The 16,296-nt window shown below is 39.6% G+C and overlaps 1 protein-coding gene across 1 annotated transcript; it reads right to left on the bottom strand.

The window, feature by feature from the left end:
- Positions 1-1,522: 1,522 nt before the first annotated feature.
- On the bottom strand, positions 1,523-14,754 carry LOC144899485 (uncharacterized). The gene is made up of 4 exons (XM_078791766.1): positions 14,320-14,754; positions 10,475-10,553; positions 7,810-8,027; positions 1,523-2,784 (listed from the first exon to the last, which is right to left on the bottom strand). The coding sequence occupies exons 2-4, from the start codon at positions 10,540-10,542 to the stop codon at positions 2,741-2,743; spliced, it is 330 nt and encodes a 109-aa protein (XP_078647892.1). The 5' UTR covers positions 10,543-10,553; positions 14,320-14,754; the 3' UTR covers positions 1,523-2,740.
- Positions 14,755-16,296: the final 1,542 nt, after the last annotated feature.

Below are 16,296 nucleotides of genomic sequence, written 5' to 3'. Positions count from 1 at the left end.
TAATGGATGAACATGGATTTAATGGAAGTAAGGCATCTATTTGAGAAGAGGTCTTTATTTGAACACATGGTTAGTCAATGGATAATACTGACAGATTTATTGAGATGTGTTTAGCTGAGCAGGGGCCACACTTTAAGGTTGTTGAGTCAGTTAGGTGTTAGTGTTTGAGTCCGTGGTTAATGGATGGACCTAGGTTTTACTGCGTAGGGTAAGGGTGGAGGAGCTTAAAATGCATTTGTTTGCGGTAAGGCATCTATTCGACACAAGGTCTTAGTTAGTCAATGGATAATACTGACAGAATTTTTGAGATGTGTTTAGCTGACCAGGGACCACACTTTAAAGTTGTTGAGTCAGGATTAGAATAATTGGCAAGGTTAGGGTAAGGGATAAGATTAGGCGTTAGTATTTGAGTCCATGGTTAATGGATGGACCTAGGTTTTACTGCGTAGCGTAAGAGTGGAGGAGCGTAACATTCATTTGTTTGAGGTAAGGCATCTATTTGAGAAGAGGTCTTTAATTGAACACATGGTTGGTCAATGGATAATACTGACGGATTTATTGAGATGTGTTTAGCTGAGCAGGGGCCAAACTTTAAGGTTGTTGAGTCAGGATTACAATAATTGGGCAAGGTTAGGGTAAGGGATAGTATTAGGTGTTAGTATTTGAGTCCATGGTTAATGGATGGACCTAGGTTTTACTGCATATGATAAGGGTGGAGGAGCTTAACATGCATTTATTGGAGGTAAGGCATCAATTCGAGACAAGGTTTTTATTTGAACACATGGTTGGTCAATGGATAATACTGAGATTTATTGAGATGTGTTTAGCTGAGCAGGGGCCACACTTTAAGGTTGTTAAGTCAGGGTTAGACTAATTGGGCAAGGTTAGGGATAGGATTAGGTGTTAGTATTTGAGTCCATGGTTAATGGATGGACCTAAGTTTTACTGCGTAGGGTCAGGGTGGAGGAGCTTACATGCATTTATTGGAAGTAAGACATCTATTCGAGACGAGGTCTTTATTTGAACACATGGTTGGTCAGTGGAGAATTGCTACTTCCTGGTTACAGCGGGATTGCAACGTGGAACCGGCAGACTTATTGAGATCGATTTAGGAGTGGAGGTTCGAGACGAGGTCCCTGCGTAGCGTAAGGGTGGAGGAGCGTAACATTCATTTATTTGAGGTAAGGCATCTATTCGAGACGAGGTCTTTATTTGAACACATGGTTGGTCAATGGATAATACTGACAGATTTATTGAGATGTGTTTAGCTGAGCAGGGGCCACACTTTAAGGTTGTTGAGTCAGGATTAGAATAATTGGGCAAGGTTAGGGTAAGGGATAGTATTAGGTGTTAGTGTTTGAGTCCATGTTTAATGGATGGACCTAAGTTTTACTGCGTATGGTAAGGGTGGAGGAGCTTAACATGCATTTATTGGAGGTAAGGCATCAATTCGAGACAAGGTTTTTATTTGAACACATGGTTTGCCAACGAATAATACTGACAGATTTATTGAGATGTGTTTAGCTGAGCAGGGGCCACATTAAGGTTGTTAAGTCAGGGTTAGAGTAATTGGGCAAGGTAAGGGATAGTATTTGGTGTTTGAGTCCATGGTTAAAGGATGGACCTAAGTTTTACTTCATAGGGTAAGGGTGGAGGAGCGTAACAAGCATTTATTTGAGGTAAGGCATCTATTTGAGAAGAGGTCTTCATTTGTACACATTTATCGGTCAGTGGAGAATTGCTACTTCCTGGTTACAGCTTGACTGCAACGTGGAACCGACAGACTTATTGAAATCGATTTAGGAGTGGAGGTTGCCGAGTCAGAGTTAGGTTAAATAGGCAAGGTTTTTATTTACATGCTAGGATCTAGGATTAAAAGTTAATATTAGGCATAGGATTTACGGCCTTGGGTAAGAATTAACAGCTAATGTTAGCTTTAGGATTCAGTGTAGCTGAACAAGCATTTCTTTGATGTGAGGTGTGTCTATTTGAGAAGAGGTGTTCTCAAATACACTCAGTAGAACAGCTACTTCCTGGTTACTGTTGAAATGCAATGTAGCATTTAGGGTGGAGGCCACGTAAAGTAAATGTGTTTCAATGTTAGGTTGAAGGGTAGGATGTAAGGTAGGTGTTGGGATCCAGGATTAGGGTTTAGGGTTGATGTTAGGACACATGGTACACTGCCCGGTTCGGGGTCTTGGGTTAGGCTTTACAGTTTAGGATTTACTTATGATAATAGTTTGGTTAGGGTTATGCTCATGTTAGGGGGGGGTACTGTTGCGTTTCGGGTTGACACTTAAAGGGGAACTGAACTTTTTGGGGAATTTTGCCCATGGTTCACAATCTTTATGTGAAAAATTTAAGGTTAATTTTAGGGGTTTAAATGAGGTATAGTGCCTATTTTTATTATTTTATTCTTCTTTATTTGTACACATTAATTGGTCAATGGAGAATTGCTACTTCCTGGTTAAGGTTGGAACGCATTCTGAGTGTAGGCCACCGTTTAAGGGTACATTTATTGAGTCACAAATTGCGCCCATCTGACGAGGTAGCTCCCCCGTGTTCGGTATGGTTTTTATTCGCGTAAGGTGACTTATCGGTTTGTGTTTTGTGTGCATGAAAAATGTCCCAGTCAGGATTTATATTCCAACATGTCTCATATCTGCAGTAGAGTGGAGGACTTGTCTCAACAGAATCCCTGCGAGCTACTGTATATAAAAGATCTCCATGACAGAACGATTCAAAGCTGTTCTTCACTCCGCAGCTCTTTGTCTGTCATGTAGCCTGCAGACAGAAGCAAAAAGGACATTAGGCCTGAACATCACTCTGTGTGTGTGTGTGTGTGTGTGTGTGTGTGTGTGTGTGTGACAGCATAAGTCCACCCTGGTGACACGCTGGCAGCAAGCCCCCTCAGTTGCACACGCCTTGAAGTTTTTGGATCATAAAAAAAAACAAAGCGCATGCATGTTAATTTTTTTTTTTTACTGTACGTTGTAAAGGGAGAGATCAGCACTTTATAGGTGTGTTTGCAGGACAGAAGATGCACTTTGGGGAATTGGATTGTATATTGGTAATGGTTTTATTTCATTTGAACATGCATCAGATTACAATTGAATGCATCACATAATCAGTTCACAGTTCCACATGTCCAAAAGGAGTAGGAAGAAGCAAAGCTTAATAAATCCTACCCCTCCATCTGGTACTTTTACAATCAGTAACTGTTACATTTGTTCACTTCCTGCTTTCCAATATAGTTTAAGGTTTTTTATTTTTTTTTTAATTTTTTGTTCTGTACCGAAGTACGAGGTGATATTACCATACAAAAGGAGTAGGAAGAAGCAAAACATATTAAATCCTACCCCTCCATCTGGTACTTTTACAATCACTAACTTGCATTTGTTCACTTCCTGCTTTCCTAAGATAGTTTTAATTAGTTTAGTTTTAGTTACGTTTTTTTTTGCTTTTTTAAAATTTTTCGTCGCATACCGAAGTACGAGGTGATATGACAAGGTTTTTTTTGTTTTAATTTAATTTAATTTAATTTAAATCTGGTACTTTTACAATCAGTAACTGTTACATTTGTTCACTTCCTGCTTTCCATAATACAGTTTAAGTTTTTTTTTTTATTTTGTCCCGTACCGAAGTACGAGGTCATATGACCATACAATGACATAATGGGTACCATAGTAACTTCCTGTTTTCCTAATATACGTAGTTTAAGTTTTATTTTTCATTTAATTTAATTTAATTTTTTGTCATGTATCGAAGTACAAGGTGATATGACCATCCAATGACATAATGGGTACCATAGTAAGTGTCAATATAGTGATATATATAGCACATCATGACTGGTTCAAGACTCTTCATCCTTGTATTTAGCAAACATCAACTGCTTGTATTGTTTCTTGAATTGGCTCATCGTTGTGCATTGTTTGAGGTCCTTACTCAATCCATTCCATAGTTTGATTCCACATACTGAAATGCTATGGCTTTTTAACGTAGTCCTAGCATATAAGTGTTTCAAATGTACTTCTTCCCTGAGATCATATTTCTCCTCGAGAAGTATTGGATGACATTTTTAGCTAATTGGTTATTTTTAGCCTTATGCATTACTTTAGCTGTTTGAAGATGAACTATATCAGCAAAGTATTTGTGATTTTAGAAATAAGGAGTTAGTATGTTCTTTGTATATTAATCATCACTTCCACATTTCCCATTAGATAAACACATAAACCACAGTAAATGTCCATAAAGATGCAAAAAAAAAAAAAAAAAAACGTTACACATTAACTACATAGTTGTTTGGAATTGGTGAAAAATGACGTCTTGTCACAAGAATTTACAATTCAGATGGCTTTCCTTAGGGATGCCCATTTAAGATGCATCGCCGTAATATATTTGTTGTCTTTTTCTTCACCAACTGCCATTGAATATCATTAGGTAATGCACGCTGGCCAAGGGAGAGCTCGTGTTTATCATCATTTGCTTGGCAAAGAGTCGTTAGTGGGTCGACTCGCTCGCCAACAAGACTTAGGTCGTGCATTAGCGCCGCCACGATGTTGCAACCCTGCTTGCACGTCTTCCTCGTCATCCATCACATCACTTTTGCACAACATTAGCGCCGTGTGGACTTGTGGTCAGTTAAGCATTGATGCATTTAGCTTGGAGAAGTAAAAAATTGGTTTAAGGAAAAATATCATGTTTGTGGAAAGATAAATGGTTGGATTTTTCTTAATATGCTTACCAAGCGGGCTGCATGGTGGACAAGTGGTTAGCGTGCAGACCTCACAGGTAGGAGACCCCAGTTCAATTCCACCCTCGGCCATCTCTGTGTGGAGTTTGCATGGGTTTTCTCCGGGTACTCCCACATTCCAAAAACATGCTAAGTTAATTGACGACTCCAAATTGTCCATAGGTATGAATGTGAGTGTGAATGGTTGTTTGTCTATATGTGCCCTGTGATTGGCTGGAGACCAGTCCAGGGTGTACCCCGCCTCTCGCCCAAAGACAGCTGGGATAGGCTCCAGCACCCCCGTGACCCTTGTGAGGAAAAGTGGTAGAAAATGAATGAATGAACGAATTAGATTTTTTGTGGTCGAGTGACCCGGGTTCAATTCCATCCTCGGCCATCTTTGTGGGGAGTTTGCATGTTCTCCCTGTGCATGCGTGGGTTTTCTTCGGGTACTCCAGTTTCCTCCCACATTCCAAAAACATGCTAGGTTAATTGGTGACTCCAAATTGTCCATAGGTATGAATGTGAGTGTGAATGGTTGTTTGTCTATATGTGCCCTGTGATTGGCTGGCCACCAGTCCAGGGTGTAACCCCGCCTCTCGCCCGAAGACAGCTGGGATAGGCTCCAGCATGGACTGCGACCCTCGTGAGGACAAGCGGTAGAAAATGAATGAATGAATGTTTAACAAGCACTACAGAACATCAAGTTCTACATTGTTTTTTTTACAGTGATACCATTTTTTTCAGCACACAGATGGATGTGTTAAGTAATAATAAAAAAAATCTAAAGTGAAATCTTTGGTTTCCGATGGAGAAAATCCATTTTTGGTTATTTTGATTTATAGTGATGGAGGTTAACAAGCTCCATCCATACAAAGTCTGCAGTCTAACATTGGCCGGGAGCAAGAAGGATAAAAAAAAGTCAACTATTCTCACAATTTTAGCTTCTCACATGGAGCACGCTGGAAACACTTTGCGGCTCGGTATAATGGGGAGACTCATCCGACATGGCAGTGCATGTTCAGAATGACGCCCCAACCCCCTCTCTCCCTCACCCCCCCATTCTACTTTTCGCACTGTTTCTAATTGAATCAAACACTATTAGTCACTGTAGTTAGATATTATTGAATTCCTGTCATTAAAGGGCTGTTACTGTCATTATGATGAGTGACAATGAACGAGGGCTGCATTTCTTCATGATTCGCTTGAGACACTTGTGGTGATTTGTGTACTGGATAAGTGCATCACCTGCGTAACCATCGAACCAAACAACCAACATCCAAACTAGACCAGGACAATGCATGGTTCCAGTCATATCACCTCGTACTTTGGTACATGACAAAAAAAAAAAAAAAACAAAAGAAAAAAAAACGGAACTAAAACTAAACTAATTAAAACTATCTTAGGAAAGCAGGAAGTGAACAAATGTAAGTTAGTGATTGTAAAAGTACCAGATGGAGGGGTAGGATTTAATAAGCTTTGCTTCTTCCTACCCCCTTTGTAAGGTCATATCACCTCGTACTTCGGTACAGGACAAAAAAATTCAAAAATAAAAAAAAAGTAGTAAAAAAAAAACTTGGTGATATCACCTCGTACCTTGGTACGTGACAAAAAAAAACATAACTAAAACTAAACTAATTAAAACTATCTTAGGAAAGCAGGAAGTGAACAAATGTAAGTTAGTGATTGTAAAAGTACCAGATGGAGGGGTAGGATTTAATAAGTTTTGTTTCTCCCTACTCCTTTTGTAAGGTAATATCACCTCGTACTTTGGTAGAGGACAAAAAATAAAAAATTAAAAAACCCTAAACTATATTAGGAAAGCAGGAAGTGGACAAATGTAACAGTTTCTGATTGCAAAAGTGCCAGAAGGAGGGGTGGGATTTAATAAGCTTTGCTTCTTCCTACTCCTTTTGTATGGTCATATCACCTCGTACTTCGGTACAGGACAAAAAATGTAAAAAAAAAATTAAAAAAACCTTAAACTATATTAGGAAAGCAGGAAGTGAACAAATGTAACAGTTACTGATTGTAAAAGTACCAGATGGAGGGGTAGGATTTAATAAGCTTTGCTTCTTCCTACTCCTTTTGTATGGTCATATCACCTTGTATTTCGGTACAGGACAAAAAAAAAAAATAAAAAAACCTTAAACTATATTAGGAAAGCAGGAAGTGGACAAATGTAACAGTTACTGATTGTAAAAGTACCAGATGGAGGGGTAGGATTTAATAAGCTTTGCTTCTTCCTACTCCTTTTGTATGGTCATATCACCTTGTACTTCGGTACAGGACAAAAAAAAAATAATAATAAAAAAACCTTAAACTATATTAGGAAAGCAGGAAGTGGACAAATGTAACAGTTACTGATTGTAAAAGTACCAGATGGAGGGGTAGGATTTAATAAGCTTTGCTTCTTCCTACTCCTTTTGGACATGTGGAACTGTGAACTGATTATGTGATGCATTCAATTGTAATCTGATGCATGTTCAAATGAAATAAAACCATTACCATTACCATAGATTGACCGGTAAATTAAGAACTTTACCTTCTGGCTTGGTTCTGTCTTCACCACGATGGTGTGGTACGACGACTACATTACCGATTACCAATATATCTCGCACTCCAAACTTGAACACGACCCAGACATACTTCGACTCCTCCACCAGGGTAAGACCTCGCTCTCAACCTGGAAGGTGCAATCCATCCTTTTTCGACTAAGAACCACAACCTCAGATTCGGAGGTGCTGAGTCTTATCCAAGAAGATGCACACATCTGCGAATCGTTGAAACTGGACCCCCCCCCACGATGAAATTTTTGAACAGAAAAACAAATTATGAACAGAATGGGTCTGCCATTCAGTGCCTGGTTAGCATCGCCAGCAGTAGGTCGAGGTTGACCTCTGCCAAGGTTGCTGTGAGGCATTCTTTCTAATTTCCCATTTTCATGAACATTTTCCAGTTGTAATATTTTATTTTGGGTACTTTTTGGAAAGCTAACCAAAGCTAGTATTTTTAACTGTGGTAAAAGTGCCAATACTGTAAAAAAAAAATCCAACTGTAGTTCTTCTGAATCTTACCTCTAACTGTGTTATCTTTCCACAAAAACACTTTATTTTTCATTCTGTTCCCCCTCCTCTTCGTCTCCACGTCTGGCCCACCACACAGCTTCTCCCACAATGGCTGTAATGTGAACGGACTCGGTCTCCCGGGTGTCGAGGCCCCCTCTCGAGCCTCGCAGGCAAATGTGTGGCGGCCGCTCGGATGGGAGCAACGCACGCCCGACTGCTGTGGAAGTCTGCGGGGGCAAAGAACAACAAAGAAGTGAAAGGACGATGATGGGTTCGGTCTTGGGAGGAACTTGGGAGGATGAAATCGCCCGCCGCGTGCTCAGCGTATGGAAGCGGCCCCCGCCGCCCCGGCCAAGGCAGAGTGTTCTTGACAGCGCTTTGTTTTGAATCGGTAAGGACTTGACATATGCCTCAAATCGTTTGCTCTCAGCACGCTGCGGATCCACGCTCGCCCCGTTATCGGAGACAAGGCCCCTGTGCCGCATACATATACAGGGGGGGGTTGTGTATGAGCTGGAGTGTTTGCAGTGCAAGTGTGCGACATCCGACAGAGCAATTCCAGACTTCACTGCTCGCCCGGCTTCCTTTCAAGATGGAGACACGTCTTCCTGGAACGCAACTGGTTGCCAAACAAAAATGTCGACATTTTTAGCGCTTTTTGTGCAGGACAGATGCCATGCCGATTACACTATGGCCGTCACTCCATCATACCTGTGCGCTGTGCTGCATGATAAATTCCATGCATTGCCTTAGAGCAGGGGTCTCAAACACGCGGCCCGCGGGCCAAATGTTTTACGTATTTTATTTACCAAAATTGAGCATGATCTAAATTATCTCACAACAGACACAACAAACTTGGTCGGAACCTACGCTAAAACTCAACTCTGAACCCCAGACCCCACTTCCTGTCCTGAACCCCGCCTCCCCCACTTAGCTCCCCTAGCACCAAAACACATTTACGACTCTTGTTCATGTCTTAAATGGCTTATTTACTATTACTACGGCTACTCTATTGGGTAATACAAGCGTAAAGATGACTATAGGGGTGTTATTTCATGTCTAGAGGGCTCTAATATTGTTAACCATATGCAGATTTTTTTTTATTTTTACAAACTAGTGTTTGAGACCCCTGCCCCTACCCCTGCCCCCTTTAATGTTAGTGCGGCCCGCGCAAGTTTTATATGGATGCTGTATGGTATCATGTACCCAGAAAAAAATATTACGTTTGATTAATGTTCATGTTAAAGGTTAAATAACTGTTAATAGTTATCCTCCCTATCCGTGTGGAAGTGGTAAGTTTTATATGGATGCTGTATGGTATCATGCACCCAGAAAAAATGATTACATTTGATTAATATTCATGTTAAAGGTTAAATAACTGTTAATAGTTATCCTCCCTATCCGCGTGGAAGTGGTAAGTTTTATATGGATGCTGTATGGTATCATGTACCCAGAAAAAATTATTACGTTTGATTAATGTTCATGTTAAAGGTTAAATAACTGTTAATAGTTATCCTCCCTATCCGTGTGGAAGTGGTAAGTTTTATATGGATGCTGTATGGTATCATGTACCCAGAAAAAATGATTACGTTTGATTAATGTTCATGTTAAAGGTTAAATAACTGTTAATAGTTATCCTCCCTATCCGTGTGGAAGTGGTAATTTTATATGGATGCTGTATGGTATCATGTACCCAGAAAAAATGATTACGTTTGATTAATGTTCATGTTAAAGGTTAAATAACTGTTAATAGTTATCCTCCCAATCCGTGTGGAAGTGGTAAGTTTTTGGCTATTTAAGTTTAAAGGAAATAACTTGAAGGCTACCGTTTAGGTCGCTAGCTCTCTAGTTTGCGAGTTAGCATGTGTCTCAAGACCCTGCAGTTGCACAATATGTTGTAAATAAAAAGAGTATAAATGTGACTATACTCGTGTTTTGTCATACAGGGCTCTAATAATGCTTTGTTCATTTTAATCTGAAAAAAATAATTTGTCTACCCACCAACTATATGTGGTTTCTTAAGCTTTAATTATTTGCCATTTTATTATTATATTTATTTATTTATTACTGATTAATTGATTTTCTTTATTCTTGATTTGTTAATTTTTCTGTTTTTAATAAATGTGTTTTTTTTGGGTTTTTTTTTTTGGAAAACCTGATGCGGCCCAGTATCGCCCAGACCCTAGCTCAAGTGGCCCCCAAGTAAATTGAGTTTGAGACCCCTTCCTTAGAGCAAAGTGTTAATTAACACTGTCCCCTAACGACAACCTAATTGTCAGCATGCAGATGATAAGGCAGAAAAAGATTCTTTTTTGTGGGGGGGATTTATTAGAAAAATTATCCACCGGACTGCACCAATTCAGATACTCAATACTAGATGGGATTGTGGGCTTACTGTCCTAAGCTGGTTTTTAATGGGGGTGTACGTATGATGCATTACTCTCTAACCAATACATTTTTCCCATAAGAAATAATGCAAATCAATGTGAGTGTGAATGCTTGTTTGTCTATATGTGCCCTGTGATTGGTTGGCGACCAGTCCAGGGTGTACCCCGCCTCTCGCCCGAAGACAGCTGGGATAGGCTCCAGCACCCCCGCGACCCTCGTGAGAATAAGCGGTAGAAAATGAATCAATCTGGCCCAGACATTTTCATGTTATGGTAGGAATTCTTACCTGAATTCAGTGGCGTTTCTTAGCTTCTTTATCAAAGTGCTGGCTTTTCCAACTTCCTTTGTCTCCATTGTGGGTTATTCTACAGCCGTGATCGATAAGAACAGCAGAGACTTGAGGCGTAACTGTGTAAGTTAGTAAAGAACTGCAGAGTTAACCGATGATGACATCATAAACAGAGCTCATCACTTAACCTCATCACACAGCAACTTAACACCCAAAAGGTACCATTCATTCATTCATTCATTCATTCATTCATTCATTCATTCAGGCAGATAGAGGCTAGGTTTGGCCTGTATCCTTACAAAGACATTTTGATGGCAGCCATGTTGTTCAATCAACTTTCCTCAAACTTTACAGGCGTGTGCTTGACAGTCCAATAAAGGTGCGTGCAAAATTTGGTGCCGATTGAGTTTTTTTCCGGGTACTCCGGTTTCCTCCCAAATTCCAAAAATATAGGTTAATTGTCCAAAGGTATGAATGTGAGTGTGAATGGTTGTTTGTCTATATGTGCCCTGTGATTGTATATAACAGTATAGTGCAGGGGTGGGCAAATATTTTGACTCGTGGGCCGCATTGAGTTAACAAAATTGTCCAGGGGGCCAGAACATGTATTTAACACACACATTTTCCTTGAATGATTTGTCTAATTGTAGCTGTATGTTCTCATGTGGCTTTTTTCAGGAGCACTTTAAACATCAAACTATGTCACTAAATTTTACATTTAAAAAAAAAATGACTAAATAAGACATGTTGCCAGTTTGTATGTTAAAAGTTGAAATACTGAAAAAGCAACTGGCGGGCCGGATTCAAACACTTGGTGGGCCGCATGTGGCCCCCGGGCCGTAGTTTGCCCACCCCTGGTATAGTGTATACAAATATTGTATATAACAATATAACAGTCACTAAAGTCATCATACAGCAACTTACACTCAAATATACAAACATGGACCAATATGAATATTAAAAAAAAACACAACTCCTTAAAAGTTTTCCCATACTGTATTGCATCTGAGCAACGCATTCAGTGGGGTGCTGCAATGACGTTAGCCCCTCTGTGGGCTCCTCAAATAAAGACACACATCATCAAAAGTATAAGATGCAGATGTATTTACTACACTAAAACGGTCTGAAAGTTTAATGAATGTTAAGGAATGTTTCCTCCCACATTCCAAAAACATGCTAGGTTAATTAGCGACTCCAAATTGTCCATAGGTATGAATGTGAGTGTGAATGGTTGTCTGCCTGTAAGTCATTGAAAACTAAACTTTGAGAATAATTGTATAATATGTATGCTAACATCGTGAGCACAATGTGGGGGGGGGGGGGGGGCAAAATGTCATTTGCGGGAATGACCTACAACATGACTTCCCAATTGAACTGCAATTGCCAACACATGCTTTCTCGATGCTATTAAAGCTAAATAGACTTACCTCCATCGCCACCACTATTGTTACTTCTGCTTACTATGATAATTTAAGGAGCCATCACTATTAACTGCCTAGCAGAGGAAAAACAACGTTGCACAAAAAAAAAAAAAGCCCTTGCCCCCGAAAACGCCCTTTATGTAATGAATTCATAGGTGACACTCAATCGTGAACGGCCTTCCAGTTGGATACCAATTGAGAAGATATTAATCTTCCCAATGCCTGTGTCATCAGCTTTAAGGCGGTCTAATGACTCGGAACGAAGGCAACGCTCGTTTCTTAATGTTGGCCTACTGGGAACCATCCTCTCACACCAGGTTGTCCACTCATCAGTTCCACAGGACAAACCTTGCCTTCTTCTTTCAAAACATCATTACATTATATCTTCTATTGTCTGTTTGATCAGGAATATGTGTCTACTCTAGGGCTCCATTGCAGGACCTTAAAGTATAATGTACACTAAGAAAGACTATGGGATGGGGGGGGGGGGGGGGGCAAACTTCTTCAATCAAAGGCCACAAATGGATAAAATATAGTGGGTGACCTCCACTTTCATACTGTAGGATGGTATGACGAACTGTGCTCTTGTTGTTTTTCATTTTCATTTTTTAAATAAATAAATAATCTTTGTAAATTTCCCATATTTGAAGTTTATTCCCATAAAATAGAAACTTTTTCCCTGACCTAATACGTCCACTTTTTTTATTCTCATAAAATTAGATTTTTTTTAACTTGTTAATATGCGACTTTCCCAGCTTAATATTTTGACTTTATTCCTACAACTAAAACTACAGCTTTTTTTCTGCTGTTTCTTTTATTTCCAGTCATTTCAACTTTATTCTTAAAAATGTTTTCTCATAATTATGATTTTATTCCCATAATATTCTGTTGTCATTCTTGTTTATTACAGCTTTTTGCCAAATTTTCCCCAAAATTACAACTTTTTTTTCCTCTTGATATTTTGACTTTATTCCTGTAAAACTACAGCTTTTTTAAAATTTCTGCTGTTTTTTTATTTCCATTTTTTCCAACTTTCTTCTTATTTTTTCCTCATAATTATAATTTTATTCCCATAATATTTCGTTGTCATTCTTGTTTATGACAGCTTTTTGCAAATTTTCCCCAAAATTACAACTTTTTTTTCTCTCGATATTTTGACTTTATTCCTGTAAAACTACAGCTTTTTTTTTTATTTCTGCTGCTTTTTAATTTCCATTTTTTCAACTTTCTTCTTAATTTTTTCCCTCATAATTATTATTTTATTCCCATAGTATTTTGCTGTCATTCTTGCCACATTATAGCTTTTTGCCAAACCTAATTTTCCCCCAAATTACAACTTTTTTCTTTTAATATTTTGACTTTATTCCTGTAAAATTACAGCAGTTTTTTTTAATTGTTAATTGTGGTTTTTAAAATGTTTTTCCAACATCTTGTAAAGCATCTACCTGATAACTATTCCCATAATATTTGGATTTTAAAATAATATGATTATAACTTTTTCCATAACCCGATTTTGAAAAGATTACAACTTATTTAATTTGTATCTTATTTAATAATTTTTTTTCATATTACAACTTTAATGATATGTTATGCTTATAATATTACAACCTTTTCTCTTAATATTTAGACTTTATTCTTGTAAAATTATTGATATTTTTTTTAGTTTTGTTGTTAAATTATAGTTTTAGAATATGCCAAGGGCCAATAAAGAAAAAACAACAATAGACCGCTCATAGCCGCACTTTGGACACCTCTGCTATAGGGCTAATTTATGGAGTCCAAAAAGGTATGAAAATCACACAAGTCATGTAGAAGTCCTTTTTTGGGGGGGGAGGGGTAAGCTAAACAATGGAATTGGATACCCGACACTTGGAATTGAGCCGTTCTCTAGGCGAACTCGTCACCTCTATGTTACCTCTGGCTTTGCCCCCCGCTCTCTCTTTTTCCAGGCCACGTTATTCCATTTTAAACTTCAATCCTATTTACGGCCACAATCCTTCCCCCTCTCCCGCCTTGGGGCGATAAAACGATTCATCCAGCGGACTTCATGTCACCCAGTCATGTCATAAAAAAGGCCTGCACTGGTGAGTGTGCTGGAAATCTTCTATGTTTGTGCATGCTATGTATTGATGAAAGGCTGTCATAGTTCTGCGTATTGGTCAGCATCCATAACCTTGCACAGAATGGCTGCTTCCTGAGTTAACCCCCAGGTGAACATTATAACACAAAGAGAGTGTACTGTTTGGAGTATACATAATAATACACACTGGATATTCTCTTTTTAAATAATATATGAGAATTGTTTTAAATTAGATTAGATAATCCAGTATCAATATCAGGTTTGGACCTCACCTAACATCAGCCCATCTCTGTCCTGCTCTCCTCCCTTTTTTGTTGTTATTGTGGTCTTTAACAGCTCACCAATTAGTCTGCAAGAAGCTCCTAATGGGCCACTGCGGCGACATCACATGCAAGGCGAGGTTCTCGCGGCGTGCCGGAGTCAAGGGGTGAGGGCGATGCGGCAAGACAAGGCAGAGACGAGGGTGATAATGTGAGATAGATTGACAAGCCGGAGAAGGCATTAGGCAAATGGCGTCATTAAAAAGTGCAGCTACCTGAGCTTCGCCGCCTTTATGCGGCACCACATGAGAAGAAGAATGGGGGTGGGGGGGGGGGTGACGCCCCCGAGCTTTGCTGCTCTGCTAATTTTGATCTTCCAGCGCTTCTTCTCCTTATTATCTTCCAGCATGCACTTGGCCTTCAGGCACTTTCAATGACACCAAAGGCTGCTTGAGGGTCTTGATGCTCCGTGACTTACTCCTGATGCTGGTGGACAGAGTTAAAAATGTAAACAAACAACTGTAGGCGGCACCACACAAATGCAACAAATACAATTCTTATTGCTTTGGACTCAATGCAGTTTTGAGTTAATGCTGGCAAATCATAACATCCCAATATTATCATCACATCGCATCTATTATGGGAACAATGGTACTCACAGCTTGAGGATGTTTTTTTGGAGGTGTACGTGACACTTATGTGTATTTAAGGGTCAAAATGCATAAACGTTGGCAGATATGCATCTGTGGCTGTAGGCGACCTGCTGATGTAGCTTTTGTTAACCCCATTTAATGACATTCCCAGTAGCCAGCCTACCTTAGCATGCACGTGTGCTTGCTTAGCATGCACGTGTTACATTTGTAACTAACATTAGCAGCATTTCCGGTATCCAGCCTACCTGAGCATGCATGTGTTACATTTGTAACTAACATTAGCAGCATTTTTCCAGTGTCCAGCCAACCTTAGCATGCGCGTGTTACATTTGTAACTAACATCAGCAGCATTTTCAGTATCCAGCCTACCTTAGCATGCGCGTGTTACATTTGTAACTGACATTAGCAGCATTTCCAGTAGCCAGCCTACCTTAGGATGCATGTGTTACATTTGTAACTAGCATCAGCAGCATTTCCAGCAGCCAGCCTACCTCGGCATGTGCGTGTTACATTTGTAACTAACATTAGCAGCATTTCCAGTATCCAGTCTACCTTAGCATGCATGTGTTACATTTGTAACTAACATTAGCAGCATTTCCAGTATCCAGCCTACCTTAGCATGCGCGTGTTACTTTTGTAACTAACATTAGCAGCATTTCCAGTGTCCAGCCTACCTTAGCATGCGCGTGTTACATTTGTAACTGACATTAGCAGCATTTCCAGTAGCCAGCCTACCTTAGGATGCATGTGTTACATTTGTAACTAGCATTAGCAGCATTTTTCCAGTGTCCAGCCTACCTTAGCATGCACGTGTTACATTTGTAACTAACATTAGCAGCATTTCCAGCAGCCAGCCTACCTCGGCATGTGCGTGTTACATTTGTAACTAACATTAGCAGCATTTCCAGTATCCAGTCTACCTTATCATGCGCGTGTTACATTTGTAACTAACATCAGCAGCCTTTCCAGTATCCAGCCTACCTTAGCATGCGCGTGTTACATTTATAACTAACATTAGCAGCATTTCCAGTGTCTAGCATGCATGTTTTACATTTGTAACTAGCATTAGCAGCATTTTTCCAGTGTCCAGCCTACCTTAGCATGCACGTGTTACATTTGTAACTAACATTAGCAGCATTTCCAGCAGCCAGCCTACCTCGGCATGTGCGTGTTACATTTGTAACTAACATTAGCAGCATTTCCAGTATCCAGTCTACCTTATCATGCGCGTGTTACATTTGTAACTAACATCAGCAGCATTTCCAGTATCCAGCCTACCTTAGCATGCGCGTGTTACATTTGTAACTAACATTAGCAGCATTTCCAGTGTCTAGCATGCATGTGTTACATTTGTAACTAGCATTAGCAGCATTTATCCAGTGTCCAGCCTACCTTAGCATGCACG

Source organism: Doryrhamphus excisus, linkage group LG7 (assembly GCF_037039965.1).
Source record: "Doryrhamphus excisus strain RoL-2023G ecotype Guam linkage group LG7, RoL_Dexc_Guam_v1.1, whole genome shotgun sequence".
Taxonomy (NCBI): Eukaryota; Metazoa; Chordata; class Actinopteri; order Syngnathiformes; family Syngnathidae; genus Doryrhamphus; species Doryrhamphus excisus.
This window is presented reverse-complemented; position numbering and strand designations above follow the sequence as displayed.